Here is a 24,876-nt window from a genome sequence, read left to right as displayed (position 1 = left end):
CCACAGAAAATAGACATTATCCCTGAAATAACAGGATATATTTTACAGCCATGGGTATGGAAAAGAAAACAATTAACACACATCTGCAATAAGGCAATGAGTAGCAGACGGTTTCTTCCAAATGTTAAAACATTAGCGGTGTCCAATTTCTGTGTCATGTAGTTTCTGCTGTGCAGCTGAAGAAAAACAAACCCTGAACTTCAATTAAAAAAAAATAAAACAACACAGCAAAATTACTGCCTTTTTCAACAACTAGCTGAATTATATATTGTGTACTTTGTAGCATGTAAATATGAGGATCACTTGGAAAATTGAGACACAGCAAACCCTTCCTACACCACCACCAAAATCACACTGATTGCCTTTTTCTCTTTTTTGCCTTTTTTTTTAAGAACAAATTTTTGAAAAAAACTGTCTTTAAAAAACATGATATTTTGAGAACGTACCATGATGTTGCACTGACATTTCACCTTTAAAAAGTGCCCAAGCAGATTCAAAAGCTTTTGAAACACAATTTATCCTCACAACTAGCACAGGGCTTATTACTGAGAATCTAAAAGTCAGAGGATAGAATATTAACTACTGTAGAAAAGAAAACATAGTGCAGGACCTTCTGTTTGTGACAAAATTACAGAGTTAATGTTCCTGAAAGATCACTTCACCTTTTAAAGCATGATTTTTAAAAAGGTAAAATTTATAGCAATTAAAGCTAATGAAGAAATGCAGCATGAGCTGCTTATGTTCAGGAACTAATAGGTCCACTGAGCATTTCTAAGATTATTTAGCCATCAATGATAATGAATTGACATTGTCAGTGGTGTTAATGTACCAATGCTCTATAGTGCCACTAATCCGATAGCCAATCCTAGCAATTTTATCTTTTTTTTATGTTGATACTTTATTTTTTTAACCAACACACTACCCAGTCCTTTCAATTAAAAGAGCACAAATACAGCACAGGCTATTAACACTTTTTTCTCCTTTCCCACATATAAGATGGCATATTCATTATATGAACTACGGTTCAAACTGCTCTGGTCGTTCCTCCTTCAAACCCTGATCAATTCTTCAGGATTGCTAGCTACAGTGCAAAAATGTCTTTTCCAAATAAATCAGTGTTAGTATACAATTGTTAAAATACATTTTTGGTGCACATTAAGTGAAATGTGATGATTATTTAAACAGGGATATAAATCGCGTTTTTGTAAGCATGGGGTACTGTGGTGTATGTCTCTTCACCAGTTGTTTTGCCATATCTAACTAGCACAGCTCTATGTTGTTGATGAAAATTAACAATACACAAATATGGAAAATAAGTACTTCCCTGGCTACCAGGTATGACATATCAGCAACACAGAGTAAGCAATCAGCTTAGGAAAGTGACTACCATTTCAATCCCAAGTTTAGATCATTCATACATGTTTTGCTGTCTCTCTCACATAACTATTGTGAATCCCAGCCAAGAGTTGTGCAATTTCTGAGACAGGATCTGTCAGGCATGTCAATCCTGAAGAGACAGAATGGGTTTTTGAAAAAATGAGGCGCCAAATCCTAATAATTTCAATTCTCTTTTTTTGTAAAAGATACCATATTATCTGGTTTGTTTTTTTTTTTTTTTTTGCTTTTCCTCTCGCAAGGAAATATTTAAATAATATGATGATTTTTCAGTTTAAGTTAAAAAGGATTTGAACAAACAACCAATGTCAAGTTTGTGGACATTTGTTTCTAAGGAAGAGAGTTTAGCCTTTACTAAACACTTCTGTGGATCTGTAGTTTTAAATTACCTTCCATATCAAATTCTTGGCAATTGACAAATCAGATACAGCAAATAAGATTTCTAAAACAATATAAAATACCCTACCACATTCATATTAACTGTGCTTCAAAATAAGGAGTAGCACAAGTTATTCTACTACTGATATACAGTGGACTTAAGAATTGGGCTCATACATTTTTCTCATTTCAAGAAATCAGCAATTAATTTTCTTGAGTAAACCCATCCTAAGTATCTCATAATGCTGCATGCAAAATTATTTGACAGACAGAGATGAATCAGTGAAAATCACTCAGCTGCATCTTCAGCTGAAGATTCAGTTGTCTTCTAAAATGTGTAACTCACTTTGTCCTGCAGTAGATTGGTATACTAAGGCTAAAAAATCTCCTCCTGCTGAATATTACCCCAACATCACACCACACCATGCATGTGTGCACTGCACCGTCTAATTGAACCTGTGCTCTTCTACACATTAGCCATAAGACTGCTAGAGCAGGTTACATAGGTTTGCGTAAAATGTTTTTATATGATGCATATATTAGTTCATTTCTTCAGCATAATAACATTAAAATATATTTTTAATCAGAACTAGGGTATTAAAATCCAACTTTGAATGTCCTATGATGTACCATATATGCCATGGCATTTTAAAACCTTTTAAACATTTCTGCTAAATTAATTAGTTTTGCATTAAGGAGTCTCAATGCTTCCTATTAAATGCAACACATTTGAAGGACAATTAAACATTATGAACGATCCTTCTAAGGAAATAACGTTTGTTAAAAGAAAAACAAGATTTTTTAGCTAACAAACAGAAACACAAGCACACATAGAAGTCTTCAATTTACTTGAAAAGTCTTATGCCTGCAATATTTTAGATCCGTTTGTTTGAAAAATCAGTCTACTGTTTTGTTTTCATAAAGAATGAAAACCCTAATGGAGTCCAGAAATCTGTTAATGGTACTAAAATTATAACAGTATAGCAAAAGAAAAAACCCCACACAGTAAAGTCTATATTATATATTTTTTATGTCTTTAAATGGAATTTACAGTTCTCCCTGGCAATGTGAATGAACATCCTATAATTTAGTCAATTTACAGATTACAGGTTCAAATTGACCTTGTAGCCCATAAAATTGCTCATCTTCAGTGCAGGATTAGAAGTGGGAAAAGAATGTCATAACTGTATTTAAGGAATTTACCATAACAATGGAAAGGAGGATATGCATGCATAATTTTAGCCACTCTTGCTCACATCACAGTTTTCAATTCTGAAACAATGCATATTTTGTACTCTTCTCCTGGTTAACCATGGTGGAAACTGTTTCAATTTACTCACCCACAGACATGACACTTGTATTCCCTCATCCCAAGGTGCCTCTTGACATGGTTTCTGGCATCTCCAAGCTGAGCTGTTGCAAAGTGGCATATCTTGCACTTGAATGGCTTTGATCCTAAGTAAAATTTAGCATAAGATATGAGTTGAATTAGAATAAAATATCACCCATGGTTAAAGAAATAAAAATTCCTGAGGAAAAATAACCTTTTAAAAACCTCTCCCACATTTAACCTGTTCGAGACTTTTGCCTAATAAAAAAAAAAAGTGTCTGGTACATAAATTTATAACTCCCAGGACACAGACAGTATATTCTATGTATTATATTCTATACATTACTCATTAAAGTTTCCTCAAGTTCAAGATTACAGAAAATACTCTCAACTTTTAATCTGGTCTCTTTCTTTAAAACCCACAAAATATATTAAAATGAGACAAAAATATAATAGGCAAATAATGTTTCAATAGGATGGCAAAAGTTCTTCTATATCTTTCCCAAAATGCTGAAACTCAGGTAATGGTCTTAAAGTGGCCTAGTATTGGTTTGAACTGCAAAATGTAGTTTTGTTTTTAGCAAATATTTTTAAAGTAGAATAATATTACAAGTCTTCCAACTTTGAATAGATTTCACATTTGCATTGGCATTTCAGATTTGTTCTGTCACACACAGCAAATGATTCATCACCTAGCTATTGTAATGGCATGCAATGTATGAATATACAGTGGATAAAATATTATGCCTTTATGACTGTTTTATGGTCAAGAATTTATGATTATTCTGCAAACCAGAAGTATTGACATTTTGGCTATTATTTATTTCAAGAACAAACTTTAATATTAAATGTCTGCTGCAGACCAAAGAACTCTGAAATTATTTCTTTACGGAAAAAGTATCAACCTATTTCTTGTACCACGTCAGTTCAGCAAAAAAATCAAATTATTTGTCTATCTTAATTAACAGTAATGATCATCTCTCAAGATGGAAAAACTATCTTTTTTTACTGACATAGTTAAACTGGGCACATGTCAGTCCCCAGGTTACTACACAGCAACATCATTCCAGAAGCACTTTCCAATTTTCTGACCACTAAATCCTTCAATCAATAAATCAAAATCATAGAATTGCAGTTAAAAGTAAGTACAATATGGTCAAAGAGTCTCCATATTATGTTTAGTATATGTTTTGTGAAGTATTTCTTCCAATACAGTTAAGCATAATATGAAATATGAGATCTTTAATAAATATACATAAAGAGCTCTGATAAGAAAAATGTTGCACTATATCATACTTGATCAATGAACCTTTTTGCATTGCCCTTGAAAATAGAATATCCTCCAAGAATCCACTGGTGAAATTGAGGATCTTCGTAAAAATTTTTAGAGTCTTAAATTTCAATTTAATTCCCAAAAGCTAACGAAAAATGAAGCATTTAATTTTAATCTTCTAACCGAAATAAAAAAGTCAACAGTACTAAGCACGGGCAGACAAGGTTGAATATTTCACAGTTCAATGACAATGAAGCCAGATCTCTTAATACTTCCATTTCTACTGTTGGAAGTAGATGTAAAATATATTTAGCACCTCAATGGTTATATCTAGTCAGCTTTATATGTTTAAGTGCCAAAAGCAGGTTCAGACTGCAGCTCACAGGAATCACATTCTATCCACCACACTGAAAAAACCCCAGTTTATTTAAATGATCCTGATAAAACTGAATTAATCATTAATTGGGTGACATTTCAAATCAACACTGCATTCTGTAAAGAGACATGGCCAAATAATAAAAAAAACAACTTATCTTTGCATTAGAAGACCACTAAAAGTTGATGTTTTAACTCACGATCTCTAGCTGGACAATGAATAACAACAAGGCCACAGGTGAGGAGAATTTTTTTTTAATCTATTGGTGTTTATACTGGAGTTTTTTTCTCATAGAATTCAAATACCATGTGGATTCTATCCTATGTTCCCTTAGTTTCTCTCCTACTGATTAAATTGTAAATTCGAACCTCATTCTGTTACTGCAGGTGTCCCACAGGGCTTCCATACAAGACCTTTGCTGTTTTCCATTTACATGACTCCTTTGTGAAGAACTCAAGTTCAGACCAATCGTGACTACAGTGTGCTGACAATACAGAAATGTATTATTCTGTTGACTGCTCTCATCCAAAAATCACTGAGGCCTTGAGGGGTTTTGATTTTTTTTACTCAGACTCACAGCTGAATATCTGTTAACATCTCCATTTAAACTCCATGAAAATTCAAGTGCTGGCAGACTCCAGTCAGTACTTATCACCTGAAACAAAAGCAGTGTATCTCCCTTTTAGGGTGCTGGTGCCAAATTTGTTCCAGTATGTTCTTGGATCGAACAACCCAAAATTTTATCCTAAAAATGAAGACATTAGACTAAGATTTAAATTAATGGTTGAAAAAAAATCACATTTGCCATAAAGCTGTCTGCAACAATGTAAAACTTTTAACCACTTCTTAGCCATACTTATCACCAACTTCAGTGGCTCTCTTATGCTGCTTTAAACTGTGATACCACTGGATTCACATTTGGCTTTAAGTTCTCAGGAAAAAAAAAAAGAGAAAAATGCTTTCACTGTATCGTCTTTTCAACCAAATGACTCAAAAAAAAAAAAAAAAAAAAAAAAAAAAAAAAAAAAAAAGGCCAAAAAATCCACCAAAATGCTTTATGCACAAGTTATGGCATGGAAAACAAATGTACATTTTCTGATGGCAGCAGGAAACAATAAGGCTCTAAACAATTGGGGGAATACCAAACCAACCAAGCAACCAAACAAAAACAGAACAAAAACAACAAAACAAAACCAACAACACCGCACCAAACTGAAAATAAGACTAAATTTAAGAGTTCAGGTCAGGCAAACATAAACCATTCCACTGTTCTGTAAAAAAACACTTGAGTTCATAATCCTTGCTTTACATTAGGACAATACAGACCCAAAGCTGTAAGAAAACATTTATGGTCACGGCTTTAGGCCAGCCAAAGGCAACATCACCTGCACCTGCAGGCATTGCTGTGTTCCTAGCTCAGGCCCAGTACAAAATGAGCAGAGCCACATGAAATGCCATCATACCATTTCCTCCTATGTTTAGGACATGGGGAGTAATATAGGATACTTGCATTGGGCACAACTGCCATTAACTGAGAAGTCTGATGAGAAAAGAAACAAAGATGACGCGGATGCAAGCGATTTTTCCTCAGATGTTGGTTGTTAATTAAGTTTATGGGACCTCCATCAACTGCAAACTAAAAAGTCTTCCACCTCCACTACTCCTTTTATTTTTCTTTACACTTCCTCATTTTCACTTGTCAACATGTGATGGACTTACTTGTTAGGTCCTCTATAGCAAAGCTTCCCTTTCATTTGCAATGTGAAAATCTCCTACATTATTTAATGGTATTTTGAAACATTACTTTTTTGTTAATGGAAATTACTAGTTGTATCTTTCTGCAACTTTCTCTTCCCTCCACCACCCCAAATCATCACTGATTACTCAATTAAAAATAAGGAAAGGAGTTGATGACGGTTACACATACATACACATGTATATAAACCTATTTATGCACATCCAGATGCTGATGAAAGACTTCTTTAAAAGCATAAAATCAGAATAATAAATGCGAACATGCGTGGCTGTGCTCTTGTGTACCTGTTGTAACCCTGGGACAGGTGGGAAGCTGGAAATGGTGGACTTTGCCTCACCAATGTCATGAGAAGTGTACATACAGTTGGTGCTGCCACCACAGCCAATAACTGAAACATATTTGTTTGCTATTAAACTGCATCCACTGTGACACAGATAGGAAGAAAAAAAAAGAAGAAAACCACAAACAGAAAAATACATATTGGAAGAAAAAGCCTTCTTTCCATTAATTACTAACAAAAGTCTCCACATTACCATTTATGTGAATAAGCAAAGCTTAAGTAAAACTTTTTGTTTCAAGTTGCATTGAGAAAGAGGGCAGATAAAGCTCTGTTCTGTAACCCTTCTATACATCTCTACCAAAAAATCACTTGCAAAATTAAATGTATCCTTTTCACTGCTTTGCATATTTAGTACTGTCCAAAAGCACAGTAAAAATATACTCCATGATAAGAGCTACATATGAGATGTTAAAAAGTACGCTAACTTTTACTAAATGTTACAATCAATGATGTAACTTATGTAAGTAGGGTTGCTTTGTCATATATTGATAGTTACCTCACTTTCACATCCACATTAACTTGATTTTAAATGCAATTAATACATATAGTCAAGGAAGACTAATGGACTACATTCTGCACTTAACCTGGTGGACATTTTCAAATGGCACAAGTGACCAGTGCAAACCTATTTTGCATTGTAAACGACTAAATAAATCTTAATGGATTAAGAATGATCAGCTATCAACACACAAGGGAAATTAAGTGCTGAAATGCCTACATTGATTATTTTAAATTATTAGCCTTACTCTGTTCTTGAATTTGTATGCTTTTAGTGAGCTTTAACACATTTACAAGACTTATTGACTATAATTACAAGAGAATTCAAGTAATGGACACATCAATTATAAGCAACATGTCTTGACCAGACAGTTGCATAAAGAATTCTAAAGAGAGCTCCATTAGCATCCTCCCCCTTAGTTTTATTCAGTTTTATCTGCCGTAAGAGGGCATATTAAGGGCTTATACAGCTGTTCTGACCATGTGAACATGAGCATCCCTCTAAAGACTTAACACTGCATTCGAAGTTGGATATTAGCTGAAGCAATACAGATAACTACACTATTGACAGGACAGAAGTAATGCTGAAAGTACTAAGAATGTGAGTTATTGGTATACATGAATACTGCAGTTATGGTAAAATACTTTGAAAGGTTTGAAATACAATGTCCATGTTCCCCAAGATTAATTTTTAGGATTTGTTGTCCAGTCACGCCCTTGCCTTTTCATAGAAAAACTTACAAAACTATTTTAGGATTATGTCAGGAATTACCATTCTTTTATGCTTATTTTTTCTTACCTTTTTGTTCTCTTCCTTGTAACCATGCACTAAGTTTCAAATACTGCATGAATTTAAACTATAGCTTCCATAATAAGCCATTATTTAAAAGTACAGTAAAATAAACCTTACAGTTTTAATGAAAATATGTTCATTGAAATGTGAATTTATTATTCAAATCCACTCATAAATTCAGCCATGGAGACACCACTTGTCTAAGCAGAGCTCAGTGATTTAGAAAAGCTGTCTATTTAAAATAAAGAATGTATGGCAGGTTTATAGAAACATCGCAGTGAATTTTTACATAAATTTAGAACTGCAGCTTATGCATTTTTCTACAGAAATGTTTTTAAATTTTCCACTTAAAATTAAACATAAAAATGAATTTAAAGTGTGATCAGCATAGAAACTAAATCAGATGTTACATCCCTGTGCAACACATCAGCATTGCATACCACCTTCCAAAAAGGCTGACCAATTCCAACCGCTATAACTTATTTCTACGAAAACCTCTTGTTGTTTCTTGTTGGTATTTCTTTAGGAATGATGTAATATCAAATGCTTACTCTGAAGCATTATGTAATGCCTAAAGTTTCACTTAATTGAAATTAAATAAACAATTTGGATATTAAACAACTGCACAGAAGAGAAAGTTAGAAAGAACAGCTACTTGTTCTCTCAAACCACCACTGCTTCATTTTATAAATATAAGAACCAATCAAAGGTTACAATTTAGATGAAAAGGAAAAAAATCTCTATATGAAACAAAAAGCAGAAGGGTGACTGTACTTGAAATGTTCTTATATTTTCTGCCCTTTGATCACTGTATTTTCATACCCTTTTAGATAATTTTGAATTTCATCAGGGGCTCATCAGGCCATACAAATGCCAGTTCATAAGAAATATTAAAGGACTAAACAAGCAGAAAAAGACCAGTGGTATGATTTACTCTGTTTGAAAGAGACCAATTGCAACGACAGCATTTCCATACCTGTGTGGGTACGAATATGAGCTAGGAAGGCCATGGAATTGCTACTTCTACACATCTTCCCACAATACTTGCAGACATTGCCTTGGTTCTCTTCCCTCTCCCTGTTTATCTGCTCAGTGTCTTCAACAATGTATTTATTGACTTCCCGCAGCAGCTCTTCATGTTGCTCTTTGATGTGGAGAAACAAGCTCTGCTCTGAATCAAAGGGCTCCGTGCACTTCAAGCACTTAAATGTTGCACCTCCTTCGGGCAGCTCCTCCACGCTCGCCTGCTCATTTCGCATGTGCCCAGCACTGGCCAAGTGCTGGTGAAGGTTGCTTTCTGTGTAAAATGATTTTCCACAGAGTAAGCAATGAAAATGCTTTTCTTTTGAAGGATGTTTCATGGCTATGTGAACATTTAGTCCGCTCAAACCATCTGCTAGAAAACCACAGTCATCGCAGCGAATACGCGTCGATTCCCCAAGGGAAATACCTTCTGACTTCTTCTTTTTCCCACCAGTTGTTGAAATGTCTGCTTTCACTGTGAGCTCACTAGCTTTCACTGCCCCTGACATCTGTCCTTCTGCAGAATGGTCAATGGCGTCCCCATCTTGATGACTTTTTAACCTCACTATAGAAGAATCAAACTTGCCAACATTTTGCATTGCCTTTCCTTTATCATCGGCACTGATAACTGTTACTAAAGCCTCATTACTACTTTCTTGCATGCCCTCAGCTGTTGAGCCATCTGCCTCCCAAGCATTGTTATTTATAGCTACTTCAGCTTCATGTTGTGCTTCCATAAGGGCTTCTTCTTCCTCTCCAGTAGGATCCCCTCTGAAACTTCTGTTACCATCTAAACTATGTCTATTTTGTACTGTTTCTCCAGTGTTTCCAGCAAAATTTGATTGCTCTACTGCACTACTTGTTTCAGGAAGACTTAGCATAAGTGGGTTATTTTTCTTCAGTGATTTTTTTTTGAGACTGTTTTTGTCTCTACACTCTGCTTCTGGGTTTTCACTATTTTCTTCCAAGCTCTCCGTACCTTTTTCTGAATTGAAGTTTGTGTTGCTTGATCTATTTTGGTTTTCTGCATTGCAATCATCATCTGAGTTGAGCAGCTCCTGACCATGCTTAATTTTCTGCACCTCATAAGTACTTGTTTCTTTAACTGGTACTTCTTTGACAAGTTCAACAACTTTATCTTTCTGAGGAGTTTGCTGGAATCCTTCACAAAAAGGGTTTTCTCCTCCATTTTTAGACTTCTTATCAAGTTCACCTCCTACTGCATTTTGGGAACTGACATCTTTAGAGATTCCTGGAGATGTATTTTCATTTAAGGCAGTACACTCAGTAAAGCTTTTATTCACGTGATCACCTTCTGATGCATCATTGGCACACTTTGTTTCATCTAAAATGGTTTTTGATTCTCCTGCACTGCGATGGTGCTCCTCTTGAGGCAAGGCAGTGCCTTCTTTAGTGATACTTGCTGTATATGCTTCCTCCACAGAAGAAGAACAAACATAAGATTCTCTTCTGATTTTATGTTTCTCTGTTGCTGCATGCCTTATCATCTCTCTGCGAGTAACAGCATAGTAGTCACAAGCCATGCAGTAGTATTCAAATTGTTTTGTATGTTTCCGCTTCACATGCAGCTCTAAAGAAGCAGCAGAGTGAGCAATGAAGCTACAGTGTACACACTTGTTGCCATTTGCACTCACGGCCCTTCTCTGGAAGCTTGGGTCACAATCTTGAGCAACAGTCGCTGGCTCCAGCAACACACATTGGTTTATATTCAATGGATTCCTAGCAGGCTGCAAATCTGGCAGCCTACTGGCATTTGCAGCTTTTAACTCAGCATCTCCTTGCTCAACTTCCTGATTGTCCAAGACAGAATTTTCCAAATCTAATGACCGGCCACCATCCCCAACATGTTCAGGCAAGGCAATCATGGGGCTGTTAACCTTCTTGCTCGTGGATTCGAAATTACCTCCTTCAGGGCTAACAATGATCTCAGAGTTCTGTCTTCCACATCCTTCTATTTCAACACGGCTTTTGTGTTTTTTGGTTGCACAATGACGTTCCATATCTCCTTTGGTGACAGTGTAGTAATTGCAAACCTTACACAAATAGCTGTATTGATGACTGTGCTTTCGCCTGATGTGAACAGTCAAATTTGTAGCACTGGAGGCCAAAAGGCCACAATGGGTACATGTCCTAGAAATAGTACCTTTAGGTTTCCCTCCTCTGGATGCGTCAGCTAAAACCAATTCATTTTCACCAATCCTTTGCTCAAGTGGAACAATTTCCTTATTTCCAGATATGTTTTCCACAGAAGAGGATGAAACATGTATAATTTCTTTATGCAACTCTGTATTTCCACTCCCAGAAATGGAAGTATCCACCACTGATTTAATGCCACCAACACCAACGCAAACCTTTACAATACATTCTTCAAAACGTAGTCCAATGTTGTTTTTCCTGGCATTTTCAAGATGCTTGCTTCTTTTGATATGTTTCTCCATTCCTTCTTTACTCAGTGAGTAGAGATTACATGCTTTGCAAAGGAAATGATACTCTTGTGCATGTCGGAGTTTTATGTGCCTTGTAAGAACTGTGGAAGATCTTGTCTTATAAAAACATTTTTTACATTGAAATTGGGTTTTATTCAGAACAGAATGCTTTAGTTCATTCCTATGATTTATGAAGGAAGAATCTGGAGTTTTTGCTTGCATTGACAATTCCATTTCCTTTGCAAGTCTTTGGCTATTGTTCGATACTGAGTCACTGTAAGGTACCATTTGCAAGGTCTGCTCACTGTTACTCAATGGAGTAGTTTGCTGAAATAATGAACCATCATGTTTCTCATTTTTTTGATGATTTATCAGCTCTTCTTCCAACTGAAAAAAAAGAATGCAAGCTGGACAACTATGGGACATCTTATGCACTTCACTCATATGGCTTTGAAGGCTGACCACATTCAAGCTGGTAAATGAACAAAGTTGACAATTAAAGCTACAACCACCCATCTGGTGTTTACTGTCCTGACAGTGTTGCTTCATGTCTTCCCTGACTCCAGAGGAATAGCTACACATCTGACAATGGAATTGGATTCTCTTTGTATGAAGCTTTGCAACGTGAGTTTCCAAACTTTCTCGGTCATGAAAAACATGACCACAATCCATGCAAGTATGAAGAGCACCATCATCACCAGTAAGTTTAACTTCAGAATCTTTAGCTTCTGCAGTGCTAAAAGAGGTATTTGGCTTATATTCAGTAAGATCTTGTATTTCTACAGCCATATTACAATTACTTTTAGCATCAGTTTCAAGTTCTGTATGCGACACAGGGCTTGATTCATCATGTTTAAGCTGTGTGCTGGAGATAGGCTTCTCATGCACTCCCAGAGTTTCAGATATGGGTCTCTTCCTATTCCCCAACAAGCTGTATCTTCTTTTAACCTGCCTTTTTAATCTAGAAGACCTACTCTGTCCAAATGAAAACCTTAACAAGAAAACATTTCTTTGGTGTTTCAGTTTATCAAATCTCCTTGTCCTGTGTAAACTGTTAAGTACCTTTTCGGTAGTTGGAAGGGATTCTGTTTTCTGCAAGATCTTTTCTGATGGTCCCGGTATTTCTAGTTTTTCAGTGTGAACTTTATCATTTCCTTCTGTACCAGAAGAAAGCAACGTTTCTTCCATCATAGTATCTGTTTTTTCAGTGAGAGTATTTGAAGATGGTATCATTTCAACAAGTTCACTGCCATCATTTTGTTTAGACAAGCGTACTTTGGAGCCTTTCAGTGCACTGCAAACACTTAATTCTTTTGCATCAGCAGTTCTTGCCCTCAATTTATTGGTCCCAGGTTTTGCCCTGACCTTCCTCTCCTTGGTTGCAGTAGATTGTTGGTTTTTAAAGGATTTTTTTGTCAATATCTGTACAAATCCTCCCCGTGCAGCAAGATTCTGGCGTCGAAGGTGAGTCTTGCCAAGGAAATGAGAATTTAGGAGACTCTCTTCAGCACTCTGAAAACCACAAAGATCACAAGAAAAAATCTTGGATTTCCCACGATCACGCTTAACATGCTTATGTGACGTTGAACTACACTCACCTATGCAACTACAGTGAGGGCGTGTTTGCTCTTTGGATGGTTTAGAGAGGCTTTCTTGTTTATGTTTTTCCTTATCAGAGCAGGAAGATAAACACTGATCATTCATTTTGGCTTTAGGATCTTTGTCTATGTTTCCAGCTGTACAGACAACACTGATTTCTTCTGAAGAATGTAATTTATCAGGAACAACAGCTGACACCTCTTGTGAATGTTTATTTTCCTTGTGAATTTTCAATATGGCATCACCAGCAGCACACCTGAAATCGTAATGAAGGCACAGGATATCTGAATTAAATACGTCACCATCAGGACAACTGGTGACTCCTTCCTTCTTTACAGCTCCAGCTATCATACCACATGTTTCTTCAGCTAAAACTTTTTGCAATTTCCTTCCACTATCTTTTATGTCCTCTGAAGAACTCAGCTTTCTTTTCCTGGAGACATTTTCGGGTTTCTCTGCTTCAAAAACATCCAGGTTTGGTGATTCTGAAAGTGCTGTTTTGTTTGTGCCATTCTCTCTTTCCTTCTTTTCAAGGTCCATGAACACTTCATCTGATGTAAGCCTTGTTTTCTGCTGAGATGGAGAGTCACATCCAGTATTTTCTCCTGATGTATTTCTTGGGGATTCTTCTGTCAACTCAACTTGTAAATTCTCATCAACATCATCTCTCTTCTTATTTTCCTCCCCATCCATTTTTAACTATGATATTACCAACTGTAGATCATTTGGTTTAGCACCTACAAAACCAAAGAGTTGTTATTAGTCTTTTATGCAAACTTAAAGGTTAAAAGAATAAAATTTTAAAATCCCCATGCAATACAGAAAATTTAAATCAATGAAAGATATGAGGCAACTGTTTCATCATGATATCTAAACCACCACCTCTCACTGTGATGAGCACCATGTGAGCAAACATTTAGATCCCATAGTTTTTATGTAATCAAGTAATCTTCTACATGTTTTAAACTTAGGCAGACAAATATGACCTTTGCTTCTGGAAGTATATTTAGGACACCAAATACTAACAACTAGAAAATCAGCTTCCCAAATTTAAAAGTTCCCAGGAGAAATAATCATGACTGCAACAAGCAAAACAAAGCCAACAAAAATGTTAAATATTTTAAGTATGCACCTTGCTTTCCTTCCTCTGCTTAGATTACCTGCTAAAGAGAAAGTAGGAAAACACAAATAGAACCATGTTCTATTTGTGAATATGCTGAAAATATAGCTTCCCATCATTCCTAAAATATCCTCTAAAACATCATTTCCCAGTTGGGGAAGGAGGGAGGGAGGAACAAAAAGTCATGAAAAAACACTGCAGAGAAGGGCAGCACCTTTGAGACCCAGAACAAACTCCAACCTTTCAAATCCAGTTACCAAAAGCTTTTGCTCAACTGCCCAGTGTGACCCTCATGCTCCAAAGAAGATGCTACCACTAGAAAACTGATGCTACCAACACAGTTTATAAGAGGAATGGGGATGTGAAATCAAATCTTGACATTTATTGCCTTTTCATTTTGATATGAAGAGACTGAGAATTGAAAATGCATTTCATTTTAACAGATGATTAAATACTAAATGTTTATCTATGTGCTTTACACTATGATTTAAACATCAATTTGCTGCAGATCCAAGTATTCAGTTTTTTGTTCAGCTACCCATTGAATGAGGCCATGACCACAATTGTAAGTACTTCCTGACAAGATTAAGTAATTGCAATGTTGATACAGATAACGTAAGGTACAAAAAAACTATACAAGTACATGGTAAAAAAATAATTATGCTTAATTTTGAGAACAAAGTCAGAAAGTATTAAACTGAGAAAATAAATTCAAATCAGTTGTACTTACTACCCATGGAAGTAAAAAAGTAGTTTTCTGCTTAAGAATAATTTATGGAAGGCCCCTAAGGAATTGAGTGCACATTAGTCGCATACATTGAACAGTTTTTCAACTGTAGGTCTCTCATTGAGCTGAAGCATTGACCAAATCTATACCAAGCTAGTTATAACTAAATAACAAAAGAATAACCGCCACTAGATCACAACAGTCCTCTGGAGGATCACGATATTGTCCCCTAAATGTCGCTTTCTGATTCTTATGCACTACCATTTTCCTTTGTTCACAAAACCATAATGGAAATTTATCACAATGAGTCAGAAGGAAAACAGGGCTATACTCTCAGCTGGTATAACTCAGCACTCTGTTAGTATGTTCAAAAACACTATAGCAATTAATAGCAGGACCAGATGAAGCCTTTGAATTGCAAGTTTACCCAGAAAAGGTTGTGAGCACTGTTTGGGATACAGAAATGAAAGATGAGATGAAAATTATGTGGCTTAACTGCAGTACAACTTCATCTATATAATGCAAAATACCAAGTTACTTCAGTGATGAGTGTCACAAGCCCATCCTTAAACAAGCAACTGTGGGTCCTTTGCCTTGCTGCACCTCCACAGCAGGTTCCCAGCCCACCACTGAGACCTGATCACTCTTCCCTTGTACAGCCTGGGGAAGAACAGCAGTTTTTCCTTTGCTGTACAAGACAATTTGCAATCTCAAACCAATTCTCCATCTTCTTTATAGGATACTTTCCCCTCAGACTGTAACATTTATCAGAAAACTTGTCCAGCAGTGAACTAATACTGGTATTGAACATTTCCACTATCAAAAGTTGTATCAGGATAATTAGAGGTTTCTCCATCAACAAAAATGTGGCCTTTTCTGCCACTCCCCCAGAAATTCAGCTCATTTCCACTGGTCACTCACACACCTAAAAAAGATGGTTGATTATCTGCACACAGTCTCTGCAGGTTTATCCTTGTTTCTCAGCATTTGTTCAGTAACTCTCTAATAGAAGTTCATCCTGCTCTGCGTTCAGATTGCAATCCCAATTCTGGTGTCCAAACTGATCTCCGATTCAACTGCACCAGTTAGGGATTTTTCCAGAGCTTAGGAAAAAAAAATTATTTCCTCTGTTTTATCTTTGTAAGCTTTTTGTAGTAAGAACTACAACCTAGCTGCTAGAAAAGTGAAAAATGAAAAACATAAATCTCATAGGTGCTGCCAATAAACTCATTGTGAAATTAAAATAATCACATGTGTAATGCAAATATGCTAAGATGCCCTAAACCACAGACTTCTTGCCTAATTCCTTATCTCTGCCTTCATTTCATGACAAACGTGTAGCAGGTAGACTGGGACTGCACTCTGTTCCATTTACAGGCAGTTTTCCTAATGAAGTCAACAGCCTCACATCTACCCTCAAAAGCAGTTAACATTATCAAGGCAATTTCTCTCCAGCTGCACAGAGGGGTACCTGTGGCAACATGTGGTAATGATATACCTTTACCAAATTCATTACTACCACACATCTAAGTTTCCATGAAAACAGTCTATCCCTGCACATCGTTCCCAAAGTTACATTTGCCTCCATCCCACTTCCATATAATCTGTGTCAAAATATCCTGACATGGGAGCCTGCACCTGCATGAAACCAAACCCCAGCAAGTATCCTCTATTAAAGAAAGCAACTATGAGGCAGTTGCTGCTGTTTCTCTAAAACTGCCCCTATATTAATTAATCTAAGGAATTAAATAGCCTCAAATTTCTTTTAGCTCTCTCTGAAAGCTGCCTGTACGACAAGAGCATATCTTCTGATAGACACTTAATCATTACTTTTTGCTGGGACCATGATCAGCAATTTGCTGAGCTCTGCTCAGTTCTCCACATCTCACACAAGATCTGAAGCACTGGACCATGTGTCTCCTTCTTTCTGCTACAGACTTTGCTCAGATCACACTGCCGTGCCTCTAACACAATTTCATTAGCACACACCTCAGCTTCCTTGATGGCAGAATAGTGCCTCACACCCAAATGCAGCTGTGGGCTCCTTCCTGCACAGATATATTGCAGGAAAGGCTATCACTACTCAAAGAAGGCATTCAGCATACCATTAGCTGCCTCTAGACAAAAAGAGCCTGTAGTGCTTCCTCTGCTGTAAGCCTCTTTCCCAAAAACTCCTTTCCAGATTTGCCACAGGGTACTAGGACAGCGGCAAAGCGCAAGCTGGTCATAAATCTGAGTGGTCCTAACCCTCTGTCAGCCTAAACCAATTCACTTCTGCTCTCAAAAAAGTCACCACACTAATTAAGGGCTATCATGCAGTTAGTATTATAATTTAGAAGAATCAATGCATAGGAGAAGGCATCAACAGCCCTCAAAATTTGGACAGTGACCACAAAAGGTCAAATGGGTTTCTTCTTGCAAACTAATCTTGGATCAAGCCTTAGTCTGGCAGAGGGTCATCCCAAGCAAATAATTAGCATCTGGAATTTTATTAACCTAATATAAGAACACATTCTAGATGTAACAAGTAACCCTCTGAAGCCACGGCACCTTAAGCATATGCTTAAATCTAACTCCTATTTGTTAGTGTGATCAAGTAAGCCTTTTGATAGCAATGTAATGCTGCCAAACACTTACAGCAATAGGAATGGGGAAGATCAGCTCTTGAACCACCTTATTTGTGGACCAACAAGACCAAAATCAATGCAAGATGTAAACCTTCTTGTGTTTCATGCTACCTTCATCTTTTAAAGCATCATCTGGAAACATTTTTACAAGTAACAAGTGCTTAAAGTGCAACAATATGTAACCACTTAAAGTATGGCATAAATAAACTAAAATGTATTTATATAGGCTCCAAGACTGCGCCAATAGTAATACCAGGTACAGCACAGCAGAAAACTGCAGTACAGGATCAATCCCAAGCTAAGCAGACAGCAGTCAAATCCTCATATTTCCATAGTTTAAAAGCTGGTTCTGTCAAACAGTGCTCTCTTAACATCATATTCTATGTTCAAACTGAAGCTGTTCTAACTCAAAAGTGGGTTGACTTTTTGTAACATAAATCTTTTGTTAATGTTCATATAAATCAAGTATAGCTGAACAGATCCTTAAAGGATATGACCAAAAATTAATTTGCCACATTAGCTTCAGGTTAACAAATTCTTCTGCTTGGAGACAGCCATACATTACCTAATGCATTTTAAGGTTCTTTGCAGCACGGTGCTGTTCCTGAGTTTTGGAAAGAAACCTGTTGTGGCCTGAAAATTTTTGCTCAGAAAAAGCTGAGCTCAGTAGTTCTACTATAAATAGGAGCTCAAACATAGTGCTTTTCTTCAATAATTTTCTAAAAACCTGAAAGAAGTAAAACTTGTTTTTAAGATCTTCAAAAGCAGAATATTTATTACGTATGTTACATCTGCATAGGCCAAATATCCAAACCCTTGCAGAATGTATAAGACATACATTTTTAAATTGCAAGTGCATAATACGTAGTATTTTGGCTATATCACATAAACCAATACAGCTAAAGATTCTCCCCTTTCATCCATTGGGATATCCAAATCATCAGAATCGTGAAGTTTTTGTTTCAATATTTAAACTAATTTAAAAGACATCCCCCACCCACAATTCAGCACCATTTCACTATCTGTAAAGTAGAAAATTCATACAGAAAAAATGGAAAAAAAGACTGCACTTCTTGAGCATCCACCACCATTTTTTACCTGATAACTCACTTTTGTATTCTGCATTCAAAGCTTTTTTGGATATTGACACAGTGTCTGCTACAGTTCTATACACAAGCATAAGTCATTTGTGGACAGAAGTTGTTTTCTATGATGAAAATAGAGAACATTGGATTTGAGGATTCTAATTTTTTACTACTTGTCCAAAAACAGTATATAATGTCTTATTGTACCAAAAGGTGGAGACAGTGCAGTTAAGCTTTCCAGTGTAAAACTGCACTGCTCTAATCCTCAGATGAAATTTAGAAAGTAATAATCTTAAATTAAGATCAAAAGGACAAGGAATTTAGCGATGATCAATAAACCTGTAGTAAAATTTAAAGTTTCTGAACTTGATAGTCATTACAATTTTTATTTACTTCTCTTTTTGGTCATATGCCAAGAGAAATGGTAGGGATATGTACAGAAGAACACACAAAAAAAAAAAAGTTTATTTACAAGTATTAACTTTACTTTTTATTTCTATGCTAATCTTGGCATTAGAATTTCCAGAGCACTTCTCAGTCACAGTACTATTGTCTTCAAGTATTCAATGCCCAATGTGCAGTGTTTGTAAAGGATGTGACATATGGAAAACAGTTTCATTTTTTTCCAGTAAAAATTCCCCTTTTCAGATAATTAATTCTTTCAATGAAATCATGGATACAATGAAGCAAAATCATTTTAATGAGCTCCCTAAATAGCCTGCACAAAACTGCATGTTAACAACTCATCTCAACATATGACCTTTGTGTCAAACAAGCATCTTCTCAGGGGCACAACATCCTTCCTAAATCAAATCATATGTGTGTCTTATGGCCTTACAAAGTTACCTCACCTTCTTCACACAGACTAATCCAAGCTAACAGTCTCCTCAATAATGTAATACAGGAGACAATATGGTTGTTGGTTCAAATGGAACAAAGATCACCTTTTTTTAAGGAGAATTTGATAATATCCATTACAAACATTTGTTTTCCCTTGCAGCTCAAAAATGCTGAAACTTTGAGCTTTGCTGTTCTTCACAAAAAGCCGCCACTTTCCTAGGACAGCAAAATATGCACAGGAGACTTCCAAATAAGCTGCAGACTTCCAAGACTAAAGACTTTGAAATTTCCACACAAATTATCCAGAACAGTTCAAGTGACAAAACAAAAAGCCCCCGATAATCATCCCCTGTGTATCACTGAAAATGGGGAGTTATCTTCACTCATGAGTTTCATTTTCTCACAGCCACCAGAAAAAACTGTAATGGCATCACAGGGAAATGCACCTGCAATACTACACACATCCCACTTACTTCTGCTTCCAAACCACTCAGAGTCCTTCCAGGTGGGCAGAAATCGGCAACACAAAGGCTCCCTAGTTCCTCATCCACTCACTTCAGAAAGTGCCAAATGCTGCTAAATGCAGCAAGGACCACTGATTAGATTAGCTTTGAAGAGGAAATCAAAAAAGACACACACAGATACACACCCATTTCAAGTGCAGTCAGAATCAATAGGAATGCATGTGCAAGACAGAGAATCAGAGGAAAAGCACCAATATCTCCTAAAACTTGTTATATAACCTCCAGATTTTCAATTTTTGAAAGTTTAAGAAGGTCTCTATATTTTGAATTTTAAAATCAAAGAATTCTGACTGTTTCCAGAGCAAGGCATACATGTAACAATAGCAATCTAAAAATTCAAGAGAAACATCTGAGGGTCCAAGAAAGACTGCATTCACACAGCACTGTGATATTTATGGATGAAAAGCCCTTTCTAAGTATTCACAAAACACTTCATTTTAGAGAGTTTATCAGATACAGGACAGAAATCTCCAGGAAAGAAATACCATTTTCCCCATATACTAGTAAGTTCTGTGGTTTGTGGGAATTTTCCAAATGACATGCTTTCGTGCAAGATACAATTCTCACCAAGTACACCAATTAAAACTAGAGAGAAGCAAAAAGTAAAATGCAATTTAAAATGCTACAGCCCTTTCTACTGTTGGCTGTAGCACTCTCTTAAATAAAGTGAACCACACTGGAATTCATCACAGAAGTACACAGGCACTATCACTGACACCTGAAAAAAATGTTGGAAGCCTTAACTTTTTCCTGAACTTTGGCAGCAAAAGATAAAAAGCAAGTTGTAACTCCTGCTACTTGTAAATTGGCTCTGGTAAATTTTACCCTAGAAACCTGGTTCTAGCAGCTCTATTTCCTCCTTTAAAAACATAAAGAGTATGAATTTCCTAGAGGGCTACTCTGGTGCTTAATATTTGTGAAGACTTACTAAATTTCCATCAACCTTTGCTCAAAATTAAATCCAAACGACAAAAAAGGGGGCTTTGTTGGTCCCTTGCTTTAAGCTACCAATTCATACAGAAAGCAACAAGAGGCCTCTGCCATCACAGCCTGGGACACATTTGTCATCTACTACTACTGTATTTATCACCAGTTAAATTATCAAGAAAAAAACGCATGCAGTAATCGATATATTTATGGACACGCTTCTCACTCTTGCGCACCCTGTTTTCCTTATCTGCTACCTCTCCAAGAAGCTCAGCTGAAAAGAGCTCCTTGAATTTTTGGCTGAACAGGTAAAGACTTTGAATTTTTTGTGTGACAGGTTAACAAAGTTTTCAGAAAATACGAAGTGCACATATGCTTCTAAAGAAAAGGAGACGTTAATAAAAACAAAAGCATTCTGATGACCCCTGGTGGCCACTTCATACAAGGACGTAATCGCATTTCTTCTGAGAAAAGCAGACCGAGCAGAAAAGTGTCACATGCTCTATTGGTAAGAATAGCTACAGAAAGGACACCTGATATTATTCAATTAGAGTATTTACTAGAATGTACATATTTACATGTCTGTCTATATCAAATTACTATATTACGACAAACACATAGACATACTCAAAAATTTAACCATTGGAAACAAACCCTGTTTTCTCTTCAATGAAATAGTTGTGAGCATACTGGAAGTATTTCAGCTCAATCCTCCAAGACATACAAAATGGACTTTTTTCAGTTTTGATTTTCCAGCTGGGTTGCTCACATAAAGCAGAGGGTGTTGGGGAGAAGCACAGTGGAAGCAGGGGGCTGCCTCACACCAGGGTGCACTCAGAAGGCCTCTGTGTAATAGATGATGTCCCAAATCCCTTCAGCACAGGCAGTTCTCAAGCACAGATCAGCAAAGCAAACAAACCAGCCTTTCCTTCTTTCTATTTATATATTTATATTGGACTTTTACCAAAAAGAAATTATTATCCACCATTTGGAATCAGTATAAAAAGGTGATAGCTGTACACAGACCTCAGCTAAGGAGAAGGTAAACCCTAAATGTGCAGAGGAAAAGCTGCATGACAAATCACACCTTTTCTCCTTAGTGCTTTCCTGTAATACATGCAAGCAATCACAACAGTGCTGCCATGTCCTCTGCAACACAGAGAGGGATTTCTTCTCCCCAGTAACTTAGATGATCAAGACTGTGACTTAAACCATGTATAGCTGTGCAAAGCCTGGCTTCCTCCAGAAGTAACTGTTACCTGCGTTCAGGTGAACAAACCCATCCTTCAGCTATAGGCACTACAAAACTTTCAATGCTACATAGCTCTGTACTCAGAACAGTTCAAGGGTTACAACTGATCTTTATTCTAATTTCCACCTGTGACAGACCTGTCTGTGTCAAGAGACAGAAACCAATAGAAGACAGCAATGGGAGGCGTACCAGTACAGCAGTGGCAATACGAGTCCAAGCACAGGTAATACAGGATGATGAAAAAATTATTCATGATTTCTGTGGTGCCTGTGAAAGCAGTCAAGGGTTTCACTACTACGGCATACCATGGAGCCTTTTCCCTTCCCCATCCTCAAGCCCTTCACTAGAAGAACTAAGCCACGTAGCTACAAAAGCCTCCTTCACTTCAGCTGAGGACCAAAAAGGGGCTGAAGGCCAAGCAGGCTCCCGCTTCTCCCCAGCAAAACACTCGGTCAACAGGCAGAGAGTGAAAGTGAATGAAGGAGAAGGCATTGCTATCCCAGAGAGAGGGGCCAGAGGATGCCAGAGCAGCTTCCACCTCCTATTGCAGCCCATATGATGAAACCACATCTTCCCAGAATGGGTCCTAGGCAGATAGAACTGAAGGAGGGAAGGAATTGAAGACAAGGGACAGCCTCTTGCTGATACCACCATCACTTGTAAAATAAACCCCCCATTTACTAGTCCAAAGCATCCACACTTACTGATAGTTTGGCAACAAATACCATGAAGGTTTCAAATGCTGCTGCTCATTAACAGTATCCATTTCCCTCCATGTCTATTTGATTCAATACAACAAATTTGGTGCCTACCTAAATCAGTCCCTGAAACTCAGCTCTCTTCCAGAACCAGCAACATGCCTTTATGCCTTTATGCACAGTGGTAGCATGATTGTGTGAGGCACATGCGTTCAACTGCATTCCCTAACAAGGAATCACTTGACAACATTTTCATCGCCCCTGCAGGAGTGGTGCATGGGGTGTAGCAACATGGAACAGTTGCCCTGGGGACCACTTCCCTAATACCTGCAAAAATTGTGAAGCTTCACTCTGAAAGAGCTGTACCTTGCTTACTGCATATCTTAGGTGTGCAAAACCCTTTCCCTATTTTGGAGCACACTGTTTAACAGCTACACAAGACTGCAATGCATTTCCTCCAGCTGTTGGTTGATGGAGGAGGTATGACTGACACTGAAGAAGGCTTCAAGCATCAGCACCTTGTTGTCTAAAAGTCTTTCATACATTTTCTATGTAGCTTCCCACAGGCAGCTCCATGCAGCTCTGGCTCTTTCTCTCCTTCTTTCTTCCTTCTGTAGCTCTGGCTAGCTCCTTCCTGTCCCTAGCACAGCCACCTAACCCTGTCTGTTCCTTTGTACAACGTCTGACCCTTTCTGTCCCTCACACAACCTCCTGTCCCTCCCTCCTCAGAGCACAGCCAGCAGACTCCAACTGATGACTCTACCATCTAACTCACTCTTTTATCACACCTGTACCTGTGAGGGCAAGGCTGCTCCCACTCTTTGGTAATTAACACTGCTGCAATATATCAGGGGCAAGATTGCCTTCAGCACTATCTCGATCTGTCCTCCCACAGCTGGTATATCAAATTGAACTCCAATCTCCAGTCAGCACCAAAATATCAAACAGCTCCCTGGGAAATATCAGCAATGGAGCCAAGGAGTGGGGAGTCTCTCCCTCCCACCAGAGCCCAGCAACCACACAGAGCCACTGCTAACCCCACCATCATCCTGGCGTGATCAGGGTGGCACCACAGCCCTCCCCTTCCACAAACTAGGAAGATGTGCCTGGTAAACCTGGTGGCTCTGGGCAAGGCCTTCTGCTCTCCAAGGCCCTCCTGGGCAAGCAGAGCAGAGCAGATCCTGCTGGACCCTGCAGTTCCTGAGCATTACAGAAGGTCACAGAAGGACCATGCAGTGTTTGCCTGGGCAAGGGGACCTTGGGAGTTGGGGCAGAACTGCAACTTGGTTGCAGAGACTCTGTATTTCCTCAGAGAAATCACTCTTTCTCTCAGGGATGCTTTAGGAGAGTGTTATTACAAAAAATACTACTAATTCCCTGAAAAACACCAAGCTGAAATCAATCCCAGAAACTTTCCCAAGATCAATAGGTTTTAATGAACACTGAAAACATACACAGTAGCAACCACGGGCAAGTACCCGGAGACCAAGCTAGAGTAATAAATTGCACCTGCTCCAACACTTTCCTGGCAGGAAAAAATTGACATATCACTAAGCAGGCTGTTGCTCAGCTCCAACACCCACAGGATCTGAGGAACCACAAGATGGGTGACCCACATGGTGACTTATCAGAGCAAAGCACAGCCAGGACACAATGCCAGATCTGCCCCCCACAGAAGGGCTGGGTTTTGGCAGCTCTCAGCTGACGGAGCAGCCCAGACCACAGAGTCAGTCCTTTTGACGGAGCAATGTGGCCACAGAAATCAACTGCAAGTTCAAGGGGCCGCTTCCTACAGTAAAGGGTCCTGGTACAGCCTGTTTATCTCTCAGAGGGTAAAAAGAATATTTAGTCATTTGTTTCAATCATCA

At 37.7% G+C, this 24,876-nt stretch overlaps 1 protein-coding gene across 5 annotated transcripts in view; it reads right to left on the bottom strand.

The window, feature by feature from the left end:
- The window catches only part of ZNF407 (zinc finger protein 407), a 332,095-nt gene that overhangs the window by 291,891 nt on the left and 15,328 nt on the right, over positions 1-24,876 (bottom strand). For 2 of the 5 annotated variants that reach the window (XM_066184474.1, XM_066184482.1), the window contains exons 2-3: positions 9,116-13,945; positions 3,114-3,228 (exon numbers count right to left, since the gene is read on the bottom strand). In XM_066184474.1, coding sequence (XP_066040571.1) covers positions 3,114-3,228; positions 9,116-13,901 — 4,901 coding nt within the window. In that variant the 5' untranslated portion in view covers positions 13,902-13,945. The other 3 variants (XM_066184488.1, XM_066184501.1, XM_066184494.1) reach the window with 3 other exon arrangements.

The sequence above is a fragment of the Chamaea fasciata genome, unplaced genomic scaffold (assembly GCF_029207755.1).
Source record: "Chamaea fasciata isolate MVZ Bird 193981 ecotype frontalis unplaced genomic scaffold, bChaFas1.0.hap1 SCAF_1, whole genome shotgun sequence".
Lineage (NCBI taxonomy): Eukaryota > Metazoa > Chordata > Aves > Passeriformes > Sylviidae > Chamaea > Chamaea fasciata.
This window is presented reverse-complemented; position numbering and strand designations above follow the sequence as displayed.